This window comes from Bos grunniens, chromosome 13 (genome assembly GCF_055505025.1).
Source record: "Bos grunniens cultivar Pamir isolate PY7600 chromosome 13, Bosgru_T2T1.0, whole genome shotgun sequence".
In the NCBI taxonomy this organism is placed as follows: Eukaryota; Metazoa; Chordata; class Mammalia; order Artiodactyla; family Bovidae; genus Bos; species Bos grunniens.
This window is the reverse complement of record NC_141177.1, coordinates 10,016,381-10,037,264: the sequence shown is the minus strand read 5'-3', so window position 1 is coordinate 10,037,264 and position 20,884 is coordinate 10,016,381. Positions and strand designations below refer to the sequence as shown.

Below are 20,884 nucleotides of genomic sequence, written 5' to 3'. Positions count from 1 at the left end.
GCCTCTGAGTCTCTCACCTGCTGACTCACGTTTCCGATTCTCTTTTCTTCTACCAGGTAGAGTCTGTGCTTGTGCACCTGTGAAGTCTCCAGGGATGCAGGCCCCGGTGCCTGTAGCACGACCCTCTCCCACACTGCCCCTTCTTCCTCTCATTCGGGAGGCCCAAGCTTGAGCATGGACTGCCTCCCTCATGGACTTTCCAATAAAAGACTGCTTTCAACTCCATTTGTTTCTGGCTCCTGTGACCTCTGGGCCCCCGATAGCTCTGGGGAGATGGGTGTGGGTTTGGGACTTCCTGTCTCCAGTGGAGAGTGGAGCAGGACCCATGGCAGATGTTCTTGGGGTGTGAAGGAGAGCAGGGGCGGGAACAAGAGGCCTATTCCTAGGGTTCACTGTAGAAATCCAAAAATCAACCCAAGAACCGCAGCCGCCATTTCACCAGGAAATGGAAACCTAGACATTTGGCCTCTGGCCTCAGATCAGGGAAATAAACCCCCAAACCTTCCCATTGACCTCCACTTCTGACCTGGCTATGTTCAACCCTGCCAGTGTGACCAACCAACCCTCCAGGCTAAACCTCTGACTCCCTCCTTCCCTTCCTCTGATGTTTCCCATGAATCTGTATCCTCCAAGAAGACAGAAAGACAGATGCCAGGAAATCCCTGCTCACGAAGCATTTCACCTGTTCATGCCTGAGGTGACCTCCAGTAACACGTAATTCCTTTGGGTGAAGCAATATCCTCTCCCAGCCTTCTATTTCAAGATGTGAGTGAGGACGCAAGACACATCTATCCTTCTGCATCATTGCTGAATAAAGTTCTCTGGGGACATACAAGTTGGGGTAGACTGACTGGAGGACTGAAGACAGCAGGAAGATATATGTTGGGTAACGTTGGATGACCTCATGGCTTTGCTGTTGGCTCAGCTGCCCCACTGCCCTTGTGCAATGGAGTTCTCCAGGAAGAAGTGGGAGGAGCCTTGGGGTGCAATGGGCACCCTACTTGGGAGTCAGGAGATCTGAGTTCTAGGTCTAGGTTCCTCCCAACTTGCTAGATGACTTTCTCTCTCTGAGCCTCAGTTTTGTCTATTCAGTTTGAGGGGAGTTGGATGAAATTATTCTGGAAGTATAGTAATGAATGTCAGTTCAGCCCTGATATTCTGGCGCTGAAATGTCTCTTCTTTGTGTATGTGTGTTGGACTCTGTTAGAGGGGAGGTGGGGAGCAGACGCTTTGTTGGGTGTGAGAGAACAGAGAGCCCAGTGTCCCTTAGACACCCCCCAGGAGCCAGGGTTCCCCTCTGATTCTCCAGGGGATGGACTGGACCACGCATCTTGGAGCACAGACAAGAGCAGTGCCTAAACTTCTGGCCTGAGAAACATATAATACACCACTGGTGGTAAGAATGGTTTCTGTCTTAGTGTTTTGTCTCTTCCAGATCCTGCACTAAACATGTCATAAGTATTGTCTTATTTCTCATTAGAACTCCCTCAGATGGGTATATACACCTCTTTAATTTTGTTAAAAGATTGAAACCATGGGACTTTCCTGACAATCCAATGGGTCAGACTCTGCGCTTCCAGTGCAGAGGGTGTGGCTTTGATCTTGATCAGGGAACTGAGGTCCTGCAAGGCACACGGCACAGTAAAAAAACCAAAATGATTGAAGTCATGAAAGCGTCATTAATCACCCAAAGACACAGAGCTAGTAAATGATGATAAGTCCTAGTTTTTCAAAATTTTTATTAAAGTATAACTGATTTACAATGTTGTGTTCATTTCTTTTGTGCAGCAAACAGATTCAGTTATCCATATCCACACAGACTCTTTTTCATATGCTTTTCCATTACGATTTACCACAGGATACTGCATATAGTGCCCTGTGCTATACAGGAGGGCCTTGTTGTTTATTCATTCTATATATTATAGTTTGCACCTACTAATCCCAAACCCCCAATCCTTCCCTCCCTGCCGCCACCCCCTTGTAAGCCTAAGTCTGTTCTCTATGTCTGTGAGTCTGTTTCTGTTTCACAGACAAGGTCATTTTTGTCACATTTTAGATTCCACCTATAAGTGACATCATACAGTATTTGTCTTTCTCTTTCGGACTCTCTTCACTAAGTATGATAATCTCTAGGTTCACCCATGTTGCTACAGATGGCATTATTTCATTCTTTTTTATGGCTGAATAGTACTCCACTGGGTGGGTTATGGTGGAAAGATCTGACAGAATGTGGTCCACTGGAGAAGGGAATGGCAAACCACTTCAGTATTCTTGCCTTGAGAACCCCATGAACAGTATGAAAAGGCAAAATGATAGGATACTGAAAGAGGAACTGCCCAGGTCAGTAGGTGCCCAATATGCTACTGGAGATCAGTGGAGAAATAACTCCAGAAAGAATGAAGGGATGGAGCCAAGGCAAAAACAATACCCAGCTGTGGCTGTAACTGGTGATAGAAGCAAGGTCCGATGTTGTAAAGAGCAATATTGCATAGGAACCTGGAATGTCAGGTCCATGAATCAAGGCAAATTGGAAGTGGTCAAACAAGAGATGGCACGAGTGAATGTTGACATTCTAGGAATCAGTGAACTCAAATGGACTGGAATGGGTGAATTTAACTCAGATGACCATTATATCTACTACTGCGGGCAGGAAACCCTCAGAAGAAATGGAGTAGCCATCATGGTCAACAAAAGAGTCCAAAATGCAGTACTTGGATGCAATCTTAAAAACGACAGAATGATCTCTGTTCGTTTCCAAGGCACACTATTCAATATCACAGTAATCCAAGTCTATGCACCAAGCAGTAACACTTAAGAAGCTGAAGTTGAACGGTTCTATGAAGACCTATAAGACCTTTTAGAACTAACACCCCAAAAAGATGTCCTTTTCATTATAGGGGACTGGAATGCAAAAGTAGGAAGTCAAGAAACACCTGGAGTAACAGGCAAATTTGGCCTTGGAATATGGAATGAAGCAGGGCAAAGACTAATAGAGTTTTGCCAAGAAAATGCACTGGTCATAGCAAACACCCTCTTTCAACAACACAAGAGAAGACTCTACACATGGACATCACCAGATGGTCAACACCAAAATCAGATTGATTATATTCTTTGCAGTGAAAGACGGAGAAGCTCTATATAGTCAACAAAATCAAGACCAGGAGCTGACTGTGGCTCAGATCATGAACTCTTTATTATCAAATTCAGACTTAAATTGAAGAAAGTAGGGAAAACCACTAAACCACTCAGATATGACCTAAATCTAATCCCTTATGATTATACAGTGGAAGTGAGAAATAGATTTAAGGGCCTACATCTGATAGATAGAGTGCCTGATGAAGTATGGAATGAGATTCGTGACATTGTACAGGAGATAGGGATCAAGACCATCCCCATGGAAAAGAAATGCAAAAAAGCAAAACGGCTGTCTGGGGAGGCCTTACAAATAGCTGTGAAAAGAAGAGAAGCAAAAAGCAAAGGAGAAAAGGAAAGATATAAGCATCTGAATGCAGAGTTCCAAAGAATAGCAAGAAGAGATAAGAAAGCCTTCCTCAGTGATCAATGCAAAGAAATAGAGGAAAACAACAGAATGGGAAAGCCTAGAGATCTCTTCAAGAAAATTAGAGACACCAAGGGAGCATTTCATGCAAAAATGGGCTTGATAAAGGACAGAAATGGTATTGACCTAACAGAAGCAGAAGATATTAAGAAGAGGTGGCAGGAATACACAGAAGAACTGTACAAAAAGATCTTCATGACCCAGATAATCACGATGGTGTGATCACTCATCTAGAGTCAGACATCCTGGAATGTGAAGTCAAATGGACCTTAGAAAGCATCACTACGAACAAAGCTAGTGGAGGTGATGGAATTCCAGTTGAGCTATTTCAAATCCTGAAAGATGATGCTGTGAAAGTGCTACACTCAATATGCCAGCAAATTTGGAAAACTCAGCAGTGGCCACAGGACTGGAAAAGGTCAGTTTTCCTTCTAATCCCAAAGAAAGGCAATGCCAAAGAATGCTCAAACTACCGCACAATTGCACTCATCTCACATGCTAGTAAAGTAATGCTCAAAATTCTCCAAGCCAGGCTTCAGCAATACGTGAACTGTGAACTTCCAGGAGTTCAAGCTGGTTTTAGAAAAGGCAGAGGAACCAGAGATCAAATTGCCAACATCTGCTGGATCATAGAAAAAGCAAGAGAGTTCCAGAAAAACATCTATTTCTGCTTTATTGACTATGCCAAAGCCTTTGATTGTGTGGATCACAATAAACTGTGGAAAATTCTTCAAGAGATGGGAATACCAGACCACCTGACCTGCCTCTTGAGAAATCTGTATGCAGGTCAGGAATCAACAGTTAGAAGTGGACATGGAACAACAGACTGGTTCCAAATAGGAAAAGGAGTATGTCGAGGCTGTATATACTCACCCTGCTTATTTAACTTCTATGCAGAGTCCATCATGAGAAACGCTGGGCTGAACGAAGCACAAGCTGGAATCAAGATTGCCAGGAGAAATATCAATAACCTCAGATATGCAGATGACACCACCCTTATGGCAGAAAGTGAACAAGAACTAAAGAGCCCCCTGATGAAAGTGAAAGAGGAGAGTGAAAAAGTTGGCTTAAAGCTCAACATTCAGAAAATGAAGATCATGGCATCTGGTCCCATCACTTCATGGCAAATAGATGGGGAAACAGTGAAAACAGTGGCTGACTTCATTTTTTGGGGCTCCAAAATCACTGCAGATGGTGACTACACCATGAAATTAAAAGACACTTAATCCTTGGAAGGAAAGTTATGACCAACCTAGAGAGCATATTCAAAAGCAGAGACATTACTTTGCCAACAAAGGTCCATCTAAGTCATGGATGGATGGGAGAGTCGGACCGTAAAGAAAGCTGAGTGCTAAAGAATTGATGCTTTTGAACGATGATGTTGGAGAAGACTCTTGAGAGTCCCTTGGACTGCAAGGAGATTCAACCAGTCCATCCTAAAGGAAATTAGTCCTGATTGTTCATCGGAAGGACTGATGTTGAAGCTGAAACTCCAATACCTTGGCCACCTGATGCAAAGAACTAACTCATTTGAAAAGACCCTGATTCTGGGAAAGATTAAGGACAGGAGGAAAAGGGGATGACAGAGGATGAGACGGTTGGATGGCATCACCGACTCAATGGACATGAGTTTGGGTAAACTCTGGGAGTTGATGATGGACAGGGAAACCTGGCATGCTGCAGTCCATGGGATCGCAAAGAGTCGGACGTGACTGAGCAACTGAACTGAACTGAACTGAACTGAGAGGACACTGCTCATGCCACTAAATTATTCTAACATATCAGAGACTCAGGGTGTTTTGCCTTATCATTTATTTCTCAAAAGAGACCACAGGAAGGAGGTTACTATGCCAACCAGGCAGATGGAGTGCCTGCCAGTGGAGCTGAATCTCAGACTCCAACAGGAGAGATGCTTAAAGAGCAGGGACCTCCCAGTAAACTGTTGCAGAACACCTTCTGATATTCCTGGGACATAATGAGGTAAGATGGCAGGGCTAGCAGAGCTGAGGGTCAGTGGTCTGGGTTGGAGCCTGCAGGGAAAGTGGGTGTGCCCAGTAGGGAGCTACCTGCAAGTGTGGGGAAAATGTGCAAGACCCAGTATGGAGACTTCATTTTCCTCCACAGTCTGTACTGGCTGCTGGGCATTAGATAAAATAGCAACGTCTTCCACATATAGCAATGACCACATATAGGAGAGGAACCTCGTCATCCCACCCTCCCAAGCTCTTGGTTGTGTCTCGAACCCTTGTAATTGTCCAAGCCACCTTCTTTGTTCTTCGTGGCTTGAGGCTGCGCCAAGACCCTCTCCAATGTGAGTATTTTCTTGCTTGCCCAATACGTAGCACTGGCTCAACTCATTACTGGATTTCCTTCAATGGCTTTGTGTTGTAGCTGTCAACTTTGTGTGACCAGGGGTGGAGGTGAGTTGAGGAGCCTCCTGTGTCTCAGTCATGGACCAGAACTTCCTGTTTTCAGTTCTTTTACATATACATCTGGGAGTGGAATTGCTGAGTCATCTGGTAATTCTATGCTGACCTTTCGGAGGAACTGTCAGGCTGTTTTCCACAGAGTTCACACCATTTTACCTTCTCCCCAGCAATGTACAAGGGTTCCAATTTCTTCACCTCCTGGCCGATGCTTGTCATTTTCCATTAATTTTTTTTTTCTTATAGTCACAGTATTGGGTATGAAGTGGTATCTTGTGATTTTGATTTGCATCTATCTAATGACTAATGACTGGAGAAGGAAATGACAAACCACTCCAGTATTCTTGCCTGGAAAATCCCATGGATGGAGGAGCCTGGCAGGCTACAGTCCGTGGAGTTGCAAAGAGTCGGACACGACTGAGCAACTTCACAATTCACAATGACTAATGACGGAGAAGGCAATAGCACCCCACTCCAGTACTCTTGCCTGGAAAATCCCATGGACCGAGGAGCCTGGAAGGCTGTAGTCCATGGGGTCGCTAAGAGTCGGATACTAATGAAGTGACTTAGCAGCAGCAATGACTAGTGATGTTAAGCATCTTTTCCTGGTCCTCACTGGCCGCTTGTGTATCTTCAGAGAAATGTCTAAGATCTTTGACCATTTTTAAATTGGGCTGTTCATCTTTTTAATGTGGAGTTGTGAGAGATCTTTGTATAGTCTGGGTCATAGGCCCTTATCAGAGACCTGGTTTGTTTCTTCTTCTCAGCAGGATCTTCTCACTATCCTGCTAGGATCCTTTGATGCACAAGTTTTTAATTTTGTTGAACCTTATGTGTTTTAAATATCCTTTGATTTGAAGCTATTATATATAAAGCAGTCAGTGGACTTACTCTTTGAGCTACCTCTCTCCCTCATCCTCCTATCTGACAGAAGTTTTGGTATTTGTACATTACCACAATAGGTCACATTTACATACTATTTATTACTCCTTCATCAGACTTAATTCCACAATGAAAATGTTCAGTACTCAATAATAATATCTTGTCTCTTGGAAACTCCCCAGGAAAGTTATCAGAAACAATATTTCTTGAGTTCTTGCACATTTAGAAATATATTTAAGTCAAGGACGAATTAGTTGTACAAAAATCCTCAGTGCATATTTTCTTCCATAGAGTATCTAAGTTTTGCTTCACTATTTTCTGGCATTGAGTATTGCTGTCTTACAACCTGGTTTTTTAAGGTTTTGTTTCTTTTTTAGTTGGAGGGGGAGTGTTGGCCTCCTGAAGGCTTCTATTTTTATCTTGAAAGACCACAATATTTACTTGCATTCATCTTGTGTTTACTATAATGTGAGCTTTTAATTGTAGACTGAAATCTTTTATTTCAGAAATATTTTCCTCAATTATTGTTTTAAATAATTCTTCTGTTTTGTTGACTTGGTTTTCTTCCTGGTAGGACTTGATTTTTGTGTCTGGTGGATCTTCACTGATTTTTTAATATTTAAGACTCTGTGTTTTTAAGCTACTTCTTTTGTTATTTTTATTTTTATGTTATATGCTTTTTTAAATGTTTTCCTTTTTCTTCCTTACGTTAATTAATCCTTATTTATGAAATATTTTTCTTCTTGTCTTCAATTTCTCTTCTCTCCATCAGATTCTATTTCACATCTTCCTGTTACTTTGCTATCTCCTCTTTGGGTTTCTATATTTCTGTCTTATGATGGTTCCTCATACCTCTGGGCTTCCCTGGTGGCTCAGATGGTAAAGAATTTGCCTTTAGTGTGGGAGACCTGGGTTCATTCCCTCGGTTGGGAAGATCCCCCGGAGAAGGGAACAGCTACCTACTCCAGTAATTTTGCCTGGAGAATTCCACGGACAGAGAAGCCTGGTGGGCTACAGTCCATGAGGTAGCGGAGTCAGACACGGCTGAGCAACTTTCACTTCTCCTCATACCTTTATTTTGCTTCACTAGTTTAAAAATCTATTTTAGATTATAATTTTTTCTCAGCTTTGTGGTGACATTTTACTGGGGATTTTAAAACGCCTCTTTCAAATGCTTTCAAGGTTTGCTTCTCATTTCTGTTTTTTTAAAAAGGAGTCTCTTTATACAGCTTATATGATTTCCAAATTTCTTTCTGATTTTAAAATAAGAGTCAGGGACTGTCTTTTGAAAGGAGTATCTTATTTGAGTGGAAAAGGTTGGAAGTAATAGGTTTCTTAATTTAGCTCAAGGGCTCCCTCCTCTGTTGCAGTTTTCCTAATACATAGGTGGACTTCTCTTTCCTAGGCACTTGTTGAAAGAGGAGGGCTCCCACCATCAGACCTGGCCACTATGTGATATTACTCCAGCATTGCAAGGTAATGACCGCTCTCATAAATACCCTGTATTCTTTTCTATTTATTTTATTCATATCTCCCAGCACTTGTGTCCTGCCTTGCTTATTCTCAGACCCACTCACTTCAGCTCCCACTCACGGTGGGCACTTTGCTTTCTGAGACGTGAATATTTTCTAATTGGAAGTGTAAGTATGGGAGGGAGCTGGGGTATGGCAGGTCCTGTGCAGAGTCTCCATCTACATGCATTTCAGCTGCTCCCAGACTGCCTTCTTGCAGGGGTTGTAAATCAAATGCCTATCTTTTCCCAGACTCTTTCATATCCAGGATTTCACGGGTGATTCGGGTTCTTACAATGAGATGTGCTCATACAATAGCTGAAATTCTTTTTCTGCTTGAACTACCTAGGTGATTTCTTTTGACTGCCTCTGATTCACACACTGTTTTACTTCTACATTATGACATATTTTACACATCCCTTTGTAACACTTATAATGATTATATGTGTATATAATCATTTCTTTAGATGCAACTCTCAATTACCCTGTTTTCTCCACTTACGTGATTACTTGAGTGCTTTATTCTAACCTATAATGAATTTTGGTGGCTCAGTGGTAAAGAATCTGCCTGCCAATTCAGGAGATGTGAGTTTGATCCCTGGGTCAGGAAGATCCCCTGGAGAAGGAAATGGCAACCTTCCCCAGTATTCTTGCCTGAGAAATCCCATGGACAGAGGAGCCTGGGGGGGCTACAGTCCATGAGGTTGCAAAAGAGTTGGACACGACTTAGCAACTAAACAACAAATTATGAATTTTGATTTTCTTTATTCAATATGTTCAGATCATAAGAGTAGTGATTTTGCTGTGATGAAATAAAATTCTTATTTCCAGGCAGGATAAGGAAAAATTAAACACAAAATTCTGTCTTGTATCCGTTTGGGCCTCTTCCCTCCCTCCCTAATGTGTAGTGTGCGCTTGCATTACATATTAACCAAACTTCCTCGAAGATAGGAGTGTCTGCTTGACCTTAAAAATAACATTTCCTCCTTTCCTCTGACATTAGCAATATAATTTCTTAAAGGGATAGCATTCTTCCCCCACTCTGTGGGGATCACGGACTTCCTGCTCTCTTTATGCCTGCTTACCGGCACGATACGTCCTTGGTGAACTTTGTATAAAATATCACTATGTCATTTTGATGTGTGATCCTTTGTCTCAAAAATGTGTATGCCTGTGCCTTCAACTTGCACCTGGTGGAACAGTTTCTCAGAGCTTTCTGAGAGTCTCTCTTCCGGGTTATAATCCTGTCGGGTTCAAATAAAATTCCCTTTCTTCTTAATTGTTAACTGAGCTTTCATCGACAGCTATAACAAGAAAAAAATTAGAAACTGATATAGATAAAGGCAGAGCTACTCGTGCTTGTCCTCTTTCCCGTCCCATCATCATCATGTAACCAGTATTCACAGCAGTGGATATTCCTTCAAACCCTGTTCCTTTTTCACACATAAGTATTTTTGTATACAGGAATGTTCAACTGAAATATTATCAAAACCCATATATTACTCTCCAACTTTTTTATTCTGTTGGTAAGATTTCATGGACATCACTGGAAGTCAGTAAACACAGATCTAGTGATATTCATTTTTTGGCAATATATTTATTAATGTAATAGGATCCCATGAGACATGATGAGTTTTTTGATAAATCGACATTTATTTATTTTTCTTTTTCTTCCTTCTATCCTAACTTGTTAACCTGAATCCTCCTTCAGCCACTTAGGGAAAGTATATTAATATTATGATGTGCAGCCTTCCTAATATGACTGTAGCGATATTTGTTTACTATAGCCAAGTTAGAAACATACTCTCATTATGTGCAGTTGTCTGTTTGAGAACTCTCTATTCTGTTTCATTTGCATATCTATCTATGGTTGTTGTAATACCACTATCATAATTATTACAGCTTTAAAATAAAGCTTGATATCTCCTACATCAAGTTTTATTAAATTATTCTTATTCAAGAGTATTTTGGCTATCTTGCCTTTTGTAGTTTTTGTATGCATTTCAGAATTACATTGCCAAATCTCTCTTGGTTTACTTTTATAAAAACTTTTCTGGGGGTTTGAGTGCATTGAGACTAAAAATCAATTTGAAGAGAATTGCCATGCTTATCATACTGAGTCTTCCAATCCATGAACGTGGTATACATATCTGATTGGGGAGTGTTACAAAACATCTCTCACTAAAGTTTTATCATTTTCTCTGTAGTGATTCTGCACAAAATTTATTACATGTATTTATAAGCTCTTCATATTTTATATGATTATAAAATTATTAAAATTTCATTTGCTGATTTGTGTTGTTAATATATATAGTATGATTGATTTTTGTACATTCCTTTGTATGTATCTGTCATGATAAACTCTCATTGATTCTAACAATTATATGTAGATTTGTTTGGAATTTTATGAACATAGTTGATTTTTATGTTCATGAATCTATGTTCTATGAGTGAGATTTGCTAAAAGCTTCCTTTTTCATAGAATCCTTGTTGATAATTTTATTTTTAAACAGCTTTATTAACATATAATTGACATAAGTTCTTATTAAGCTCTGGTATCAAGATTATGTTTACTTCATAAGACATAAGAAACTGGGAATTGTTTCTTATTTTTATTTATGTCATATTAGAATCAGTTGTTCCTTGATTGCCTTATAGAATATGCTTATGAAGAGGTCTAATCCTGATGCTTTAATTTGGTCAAATATTGTTGACTGTTGTTTCCATCTTTGTAATGGTTACAGTATTATTCAGATTTTCTACTTTATCTTGTGTCAGTTTCAGTTTAAAAAGTTATTTTTTTCTATGATTCATTTGTACCATTAAGATTTTTTTTGGCACACAAATTGAAAAAAGATTAATGAACCAGTTTCACCAATCTAAGGATATCATGAAGCAGAAATGCAGAAGTCTAGAGCAGAAATAGCCAAACAATAGTAGGCAATCTCTAGATAAGAGGAGAAAAGGGTGCCACCCTGAGGTGTTTTGAGCAGGTCTAAGAATGAGTTAAAATTTTTACTTGCAAACCTTTAACCAGATAAAGACCTTTATAATATGTAAGGAGTGGTTAGAAGTTGAAAAGAAAAAAGCTAATGACTATATAGGAAAATGAGCAAAAGAAATGAAGTTTTCAGATAAAGAAATATAAGTGGCTTTTAAGATATGAAAAATGCTTGAAATAATTGATAGAAAATGCTAACTAAAAACTTCAGCAGTGTATCACTTCTCACTCATCAGATTGGTAAAAATCTAAAAGATTTTGCTCATGTTTAATTTTACTAGCTGATGCCAAATTTATTTTCAAATAGGTTGCATGAATATACACTCTCACTAGTAATGAGTGAGAGTTTCTTCTCTCTACAAAACAATGAGAAAAAGAATAGACAACCCAGCTAGAAATGAGCAAGATGCTTGAGTTAACAGGAGATTAGAAAATCCAAGATAGTGGTTAAGGAACTGGTGAGGAGTAAATGTTGGTAGGGCCTATATACAGGAAATAGTCTCCTTTTTTACCTAGTAAGTGAGTGCAGGCTGCCATTTTAATGCTTTAATTCTTTAAAGAATATAAGTTCTACACTCTTTTTTTGTTTGTATAATTTATTCTGTGATGAGCTTTTTTTTTTTTTTTTTAAAGTAGCCTGCCAACTCCAATGTCTTGCATTTATTATAGCTCCTTAATGTTTCAGCAGCATTGGTGGGCGTGATGAGGTGTGAGTCCAGAGAGACAAAGGATGGAGATTTAAACTGTTTGACAATAAAATACTTAGCTTGCTTTCATCGCTGTCTCGCCCAGAACTCAACTGTTATTTCCACACTTCAGGTTCTGTCCCTGACAATACCTAACTTCTGTGTATTCATTTTTATTACTCTGAACTATGACAGCAGAGACGAAATACCAACTCAGACTAGCTTAGGCAGTTTATTGGGTCATAACCGAACTACGGCAAAGGTGTGGGAAGAACTGCTCTCAGGATAGAAGGGAATGAAGGGCTGGCTTCCAAAGTTTAGTCCCTTCCAAAGCCTCTCTTACCATCATTTCTCTTCTTTTCTAATTGAATTAAGTTTATTTTTCTCAAACAGTTGCCCTCCTCCCAAACTGGAACCATAGCTTCAGGAGTTTCCAGGCTCATCTCTCCTACCTTTACAAAAGGAGGGACTTCCCCTTAGTGTCCATTTAAATAAAGGATGACAACTGACCACACACACACACACCCCTGATCTGTGACTGGCTGTCAAGCTTTCATGATCAACAGTCCCCATTAGATTCCTAAGTTGATGGTGCAAAGAAACAAGAGTCCTTCAGAAGAAACAGGGTGCCTGTTCTAAAAAGGAAGAAGCCACATTGGGTGTATGCACTGTAGATTCCACCTTATAGATGATTTCTATTTTCTTCCCTTTATGGGTGTTCCCTCTCTTCTTACTGTGATTTCAAGAGCGTCACGCCACTCCAGATGTCGAATGCCACCTTCCCTATTACTTTCTTGGTGCATTTCAGAGACTGCCTGTGAAATGGAAAAGTATAATGATTAGTCATTAAAAGTTCAGGGCAAATTTGCCTTTGAGAGTTTTTCTTGGGATCAGGGGGAGAATGAAAGAAAAGCCTAGCATGATGCTGGGAAGAATAAATTGTTAGGGTAGGTCTGGGTGGGGCTTGCAGGAGCCAGGGAGTAATTGGGGAACAGCTTGGCTATGAAAACAGTACACCGGCCCTACCACTGACTTGTTGAATGACTGTGGGTGATTCCTCTCTCTCCTTTGGGTTTCATACTCTTTAAGTATAAAGAATTTTGTCATGATGATGCCTACAGACCAGCCAGCCCTACTTCTTTGTGAGAATGTGAGATAGCTCCTGGGGCTATTAGAAATGATGTAACAGCTACCATTTCTCCCTGTGGATAATCCCTGGGGAAGGGCCCAAGGTCCCTCCCAGGATGAGGGTGGATATTTCCTGTTAGAACTAAGAAAATTTAAGTCTTATCCTTTGTGAAACCATAGACCCACCCTTGGCACCTGGCCAAGCTGAAGCTGCATAAAACTAGGCTTAGCTTCAGCTCTCAGTCATACACCTTCTTGACAACATGAAGACCAGAAGCTTCTTGGTCCAGGTGGTGGTGCTTCTCGTCCTTGGGACGCTGGTGGCAGAGGCAGCTATCGTAAGAGGTGAGTGGACAAGTGGCCTGGGTGAAGCTGGCTTGGGTTGAGGAGAGGTTGTTAGGGGCAGCCTGGGTCTTGACAAGAGGCAGCATGCAGAGCTGGAGCCCACTCTTTAGCCTGGACAGCAGGCTAAAGTTTTGAGTGTATCCAGAGTACTCTTGCCTGGAAAACCCCATGGACGGAGGAGCCTGGTAGGCTGCAGTCCACAGGGTCTCAAAGAGTCGGACACGACCAAATGACTTCCCTTTCACTTTTCACTTTGATGCATTGAAGAAGGAAATGGCAACCCACTCCAGTGTTCTTGCCTGGAGAATCCTAGGGACAGGGGAGCCTGGTGGGCTGCTGTCTATGGGGTCACACAGAGTCAGACACGACTGAAGCGACTTAGCAGCAGCAGCAGCAGCAGCAGCAGAGAAGTAGGAAGTTGCCCACTAGACTCCATGTGCGTTCTGCCCCAGGACTGAGAAATCAGGGCTGTTTGTGGAAGGAGTGTTGTAACATGACCTTGGCCTCAAGCATTGATACTTGGACAGAACATGCAATGAAGTTGAGGAGCCCCAGGAATCTGGGCCCTAGGTGGTGTCTCTTCCCTGCCTGTTTGCTCCATCAAAGCACCTGAGTCATCAGTCCTGTAAGGGGAGGTTAAGAACTAACAGGGCCTCAGAAATCATGGAGTCTGAAGACCTCTGTTTTCCAAAGCAGGACACTGAGACCTAGAGCGAGGTGAGGAATTGTCAGGACAATCTCCAGAGCCAGGATGGAGCTCAGGTCTCCTGGCATGTGTCTCAAAGCTCCTTGTCCTTCCACCAAGTTTCCTCAAAGATGACAATGTGTCCTCATCTCCTGAAAGTCACTCCTCCCTGGCATATCCTCATGAGGGCCCCAGGACCCAGAATGGAGGGTGAGGGGAAGAAATGGACACCCAAAGGAAACCTGGTCCTATGGAGCTTTTCCCCAAAGCCCAGGGAACAGCCATCCGAGAGTGCAGACCCCAGCTAGCCCTGGTGAGCTAGGTCCCTCAGCTTAAGGGACACCACAGTGAGCAGTGGCTGGACCTGGAGGAAAGACTAGGTAGTTGAAACAGACATGCTGGTCTAAATATTAGTAATAGTAGGGATATTTCTTTCAACAGGTCGTCCAAAAGGTCAAGGCACTAAGGAAAGAAATGTTTTAGTCAATGAAAAGAGCCCAATCAATGGTCAACATCCTGTCAAAAGACCAAATCCAGTGAAAGGTCAAGGTCCAGTGAAAGGTCAAGGTCCAGTGAAAGGTCAAGATCCAGTCAAAGGTCAAGATCCAGTCAAAGGACAAGATCCAGTCAAAGGTCAAGATCCAGTGAAAGGTCAAGATCCAGTGAAAGGTCAAGATCCAGTCAAAGGTCAAGATCCAGTCAAAGGACAAGATCCAGTCAAAGGTCAAGATCCAGTCAAAGGACAAGATCCAGTGAAAGATCAAAATCCAGTCAGAGGTCAAGAACCAGTCAAAGGACAAGATCCAGTCAAAGGTCAAGATCCAGTCAAAGGTCAAGATCCAGTCAAAAGGCAAGACCGAATCGGAGGTCCACTCCTCACTAAGCGTGGGTCCTGCCCCAGGGTTCTGATCCGGTGTGCCATGATGAACCCCCCTAACCGATGTCTGAGGGATGCTCAGTGCCCAGGGGCCAAGAAGTGCTGTGAAGGCTCTTGTGGGAAGACCTGTATGGATCCCCGGTGAGGTGAGAAATGGGTGGAGGGAAAGGAGGCCCGTGAGGGGGCAGAGAGGCTGACTGGCGGAGGGCGATCCTAGGCTAGTGGGGAGAGGACATGGGAGGTGATGGAGAGACTGAGGGGTCTCAGGGGCTACAACTGGGGTCCTGAGAAGGATGGCATGTGGACGTGGTCCTGCCTCCCACTGCCTCTGAGTCTCTCATCTGCTGACTCACGTTTCCGATTCTCTTTTCTTCTACCAGGTAGAGTCTGTGCTTGTGCACCTGTGAAGTCCCCAGCAATGCAGGCCCCAGTGCCTGTAGCACGACCCTCTCCCACACTGCCCCTTCTTCCTCTCATCCGGGAGGCCCAAGCTTGAGCATGGACTGCCTCCCTCATGGACTTTCCAATAAAAGACTGCTTTCAACTCCATTTGTTTCCGGCTCCTGTGACCTCTGGGCCCCCGAGAGCTCCGGGGAGATGGGTGTGGGTTTGGGACTTCTTGTCCCCAGTGGAGAGTGGAGCAGGACCCATGGCAGATGTTCTTGGGGTGTGAAGGAGAGCAGGGGCAGGAACAAGAGGCCTATTCCTAGGGTTCACTGTAGAAATCCAAAAATCAACCCAAGAACCGCAGCCTCCATTTCACCAGGAAATGGAAACCTAGACATTTGGCCTCTGACCTCTAGCCTCAGACCAGGGAAATAAACCCCCAAACCTTCCCACTGACTTCCACTTCTGACCTGGCTATGATCAACCCTGCCAGTGTGACCAACCAACCCTCCTGGCTAAACCTCTGACTCCCTCCTTCCCTTCCTCTAATGTTTCCCATGAATCTGTATCCTCCAAGAGGACAGAAAGACAGATGCCAGGAAATCCCTGCTCATGAAGCATTTCACCTGTTCATGCCTGAGGTGACCTCCAGTAACACATAATTCCTTTGGGCGAAGCAGTATCCTCTCCCAGCTTTCTATTTCAAGATGTGAATGAGAAGGCAAGACACATCGATCCTTCCATGTCATTGCTGAATAAAGTTCTCTGGGGACATACAAGTTGGGGTAGAGTAGACTGGAGAAGGCAATAGTACCCCACTCCAATACTCTTGCCTGGAAAATCCGTGGACGGAGGAGCCTGGTAGGCTGCAGCCCATGGGGTCGCTAAGAATCGGACATGACTGAGCGACTTCACTTTTTACTTTCATGCATTGGAGAAGGAAATGGCAACCCACTCCAGTGTTCATGCCTGGAGAATCCCAGGGATGGGGAAGCCTGGTGGGATGCCGTCTATGGTGTCGCACAGAGTCGGACATGACTGAAGCGACTTAGCAGCAGCAGCAGCAGCCGACTGGAGGAGTGAAGACAGCAGGAGGGTGTATGTTGGGTAACGTTGGATGACCTCATGGCTTTGCTGTTGGCTCAGCTGCCCCACTGCTCTTGTGCAATGGAGTTCTCCAGGAAGAAGTGGGAGGAGCCTGGGGGTGCAATGGGCACCCCACTTGGGAGTCAGGAGATCTGAGTTCTAGGTCTAGGCTCCTCCCAACTTGCTAGATGACTGCAGATAAATCTCTTTCTCTCTCTGAGCCTCAGTTTTGTCTATTCAGTTTGAGGGGAGTTGGGTGAAATTATTCTGGAAGTATAGTAATGAATGTCAGTTCAGCCCTGATATTCTGGTGCTGAAACATCTCTTCTTTGTATGTGTGTGTTGGACTCTGCTAGAGGGGAGGTGGGGAGCAGACGCTTTGTTGGGGGTGACAGAACAGAGAGCCCAGTGTCCCTTAGACACCCCCTCAGGAGCCAGGGTTCCCCTCTGATTCTCCAGGGGATGGACTGGACCACACATCTTGAAGCACAGACAAGAGCGGTGCCTAAACTTCTGGCCTGAGAAACATATAATACACCACTGGTGGTAAGAATGGTTTCTGTCTTAGTGTTTTGTCTCTTCCAGATCCTGCACTAAACATGTCATAAGTATTGTCTTATTTCTCATTAAAACTCCCTCAGATGGGTATATACACCTCTTTAATTTTGTTAAAAGATTGAAACCGTGGGACTTCCCTGACAATCCAATGGGTCAGACTCTGTGCTTCCAGTGCAGAGGGTGTGGCTTTGATCTTGATCAGGGAACTGAGGTCCTGCAAGGCACACGGCACAGCCAAAAAAACCAAAAAGATTGAAGTCATGAAAGCGTCATTAATCACCCAAAGACACAGAGCTAGTACATGATGATAAGTCCTAGTTTTTCAAAATTTTTTATTGAAGTATAACTGATTTACAATGTCGTGTTCATTTCTTTTGTGCAGCAAAGAGATTCAGTTATCCATATCCACACAGACTCTTTTTCATATGCTTTTCCATTACGATTTACCACAGGATACTGCATATAGTGCCCTGTGCTATACAGGAGGGCCTTGTTGTTTATTCATTCTATATATTATAGTTTGCACCTACTAATCCCAAACCCCCAATCCTTCCCTCCCTGCCGCCACCCCCTTGTAAGCCTAAGTCTGTTCTCTATGTCTGTGAGTCTGTTTCTGTTTCACAGACAAGGTCATTTTTGTCACATTTTAGATTCCACCTATAAGTGATATCATACAGTATTTGTCTTTCTCTTTCTGACTCTCTTCATTGAGTGTGATAATCTCTAGGTTCACCCATGTTGCTACAGATGGCATTATTTCATTCTTTTTTATGGCTCAATAGTACTCCACTGTGTATATATCACACCTTCTTTATCCATCCATTTGTTTTTGTTTTTGTTCATCTGTCGATGGTCATTTAGGTTGTTTCCATGTATTAGCTATTTGAATAGGCTGTATGAACATAGTGAAGTGAAGTGAAGTCGTTCAGTTGTGTCCGACTCTTTGTGACCCTGTGGACTGTAGCCTACCAGGCTCCTCTGTCCATGGGATTCTCCAGGCAAGGATACTGGAGTGGGTTGCCATTTCCTTCTCCAGGGATCTTCTCAACCCAGGGATCGAACCCGGGTCTCCCACATTGCAGGCAGACGCTTTACCGTCTAAGCCACTAGGGAAGCCCCAATATGAACATAGCGGCATAACTAAATCCACAGCTTATGGGATCTCTGTTCCCCAACCAGGGATTGAACCCAGGCCCAGCCCATGGCAGTGAAAGCACCAAGTCCTAACTGGATCCCCATGAATCCTATTTTCATTATAAACTAGCAATAATCAGAAGATCGAAAAAAAATTCCCAATACTAATATCAACACAATTAAACCACTCAACAAATAAACTTAATGAGAGAAGGCAGAATTTTAAAAAAGAAATGTAAACAAGTCTTCATATAGCAAACAAAAAAGTCTTGCATAAATAATTAACATGCTCCAGAATGTGAAGGTTCTGTATGGTGAAGACAGAAATATTTACCCCTTTGATTTTATCTCTTTCCTCTGTTTTATTGAGATAAAATTGACATATAACATTGTATAAGTTTAAGGTGTATAACCTGGTGATTTGCTATATGTATATACTGCAAAATATTTAGCACAATAAGAATAGTTCATAAATCTTTCTCAGGTAATGGCTATTTTATTGTTGTTGTTGTTATGGTGAGAACATTAAAGCTCTACTTTCATAGTAACTTTCAAGAATGCAATAGTTTTGCCCCTGCACAGCCTCCCTTCGTGATTTTGGCACCAGATTAACAAAACAATCCAAGGAAGCGGTGGTTGTTATTGTTATTCAGTCATTCAGTCGTTCAGTCGCTCAGTCACATCTGACTCTTTGTGACCCCATGGACTGCAGCACGCCAGGCTTCCTTGTCCTCAACCATTTCCCAGAGTTTGCTCAAACTCATGTCCATAGAGTCAGTGATGCCATCCAACCATCTCATCCTCTGTCGCCCCCTTCTCCTCCTGCCTTCAGTCTTTCCCAGCATCAGGGTATTTCCAGTGAGTCACTTCTTCACATCAGGTGGCCAAAGTATTGGAGCTTCAGCTTCAGCATTGACTTTAGGATTGACTGGTTTGATCTCCTTGCTGTCCAAGTAACTCTCGAGAATCATCTTTTAGGATTTTAAATAGCTCAAAAGATGATGACACAAGGGGTTAGGGACAATAAAATGTCTGTAGAGGGGACTTACCTGGTGGTTCAGTTGGGTCCACCTGCCAATGAAAAGGACATGGGTTTGATCCCTGGTCCGGGATCTAGGAACCCACATACAGTGGGGCAAATAGGCCCACAAGCAGCAGCTACTGAGCCTGTGTGCTCTGGAGCCCATGCTCTGCAACAAGAGAAGCCGCCGCAAAGAGAAGCCTGCACATCGCAACCAGAGAGTAGCCCCCTTTCACTGCAACTAGAGAAAAGCCTATGCACAGCAGTGAAGACTCATTGCAGCCAAAAATAAATGAATAAATACATAAAATTATATAAAAAAGAAAAGTCTGTGAGTAGATGTACTTTCCCTTTTTGTTTTATATCAGTTGTACAGGGAGAAATTTAGGAAGAAAAGCTTTTACCAATTTCACTCAGCAAATCAGGGCCACCAAGACCTGATTCCCTGTCTCCTAGACCAATGTTCATTCTACCTAACTTTGGAACTTGCTGATTTGATCAAATTCTTGTAAATGTAAATTTCTCTGATTCTGACTGATGCCTGAACATTTGTCTTCTGACACCTGGAGCCCACAGGCATTAAAACATTTTAATCATTTATAGTGTCAAGGGGGAGTTATTCACTCAAAGAAATAAGGGATTCACAGCATAATAAGGGGCCCATTTGGGGAGACATGACTCTGGACCAGGTCTCCATCGGTTCCATGTCCCCATTTGGACCAGGTTCTGCTCACTTGGGAGCCTGTACCTGGGCAGAGAAGAGAGTCTTTTCATCCCTAGTCAGACATTCAGCCTCATATTCCTTCCAGGTACCTGCTATTCTCTGTCCTTGTTGGATTCAGAAGCAGGCAGTACTGTGCCCAATCCACTTAGGCTCAGAGAAGTTCCACACACTCTCTGAACCTCACTGACACCATCTGTAAAAGAGAAGAGAGTAGGTGGAGGTTTTCAAGCTCTTTGCACAAAAATTCCAAATAACCTAGAACCTACACAGGCATATCTGACATGTGAATAACTGCAGGCAGAAAGTCAGGAGGAGAGTCAGAAAGTGGGTTTATGACTTCCAGGCACTGTTAAGGTCACACAGACACACACACAAAACCCTTTGAGCTATGCATAGTAGATTGAGAAGAACAAACATCAAATGTTCAGTGCCAGTGGGAGGACTCATTTTTGCTCCCTACTTCTACCTGCTGGATCTAGCATCCAGCAGCCTAGAGTGCCCATCAGAGGCTGGGAGCCTTCTGCCCGTCTCTGAGGTTTCATGGTCACCCCTGAGGCAGAACAACAGCATCACTCAAAGGTTACAGAAAACTCTGAAGTGCTTCTGACGCCCTATCCAGCGCAGGACAGGGACGCTCTCTTCCCACTGGGCGTGTGTGTCATCCTTCTCGGGGTGCCAGTCCGAGGCGTCAAAAACATGCCCTAGCATTTATCAGCTCTTGGCAACTTCCCTGATCACGCAGCCTTCCATCTAGTTAGAACAGACAGTACACTTTGAGATGATCGTGAACCACTTCTTCACTTAAACATGAAAAACCTGAGGCTCAGAGAGGATGAAGAAAGGCTTTCCAAAGTCACAGAGTGCGCTCCAGCTG

General features: G+C 43.0%; 1 protein-coding gene across 1 annotated transcript in view; it reads left to right on the top strand.

The window, feature by feature from the left end:
- The window catches only part of LOC147360168 (uncharacterized), a 90,856-nt gene extending 75,213 nt beyond the window's left edge, over positions 1 to 15,643 (top strand). The window contains exon 11 of the mRNA XM_086331253.1: positions 15,481 to 15,643. Within this exon, the coding sequence (XP_086187379.1) occupies positions 15,481 to 15,507 (27 nt within the window). The 3' untranslated portion in view covers positions 15,508 to 15,643. The remainder of the gene's footprint in view (positions 1 to 15,480) is intronic.
- The last annotated feature ends 5,241 nt before the right edge of the window (positions 15,644 to 20,884 follow it).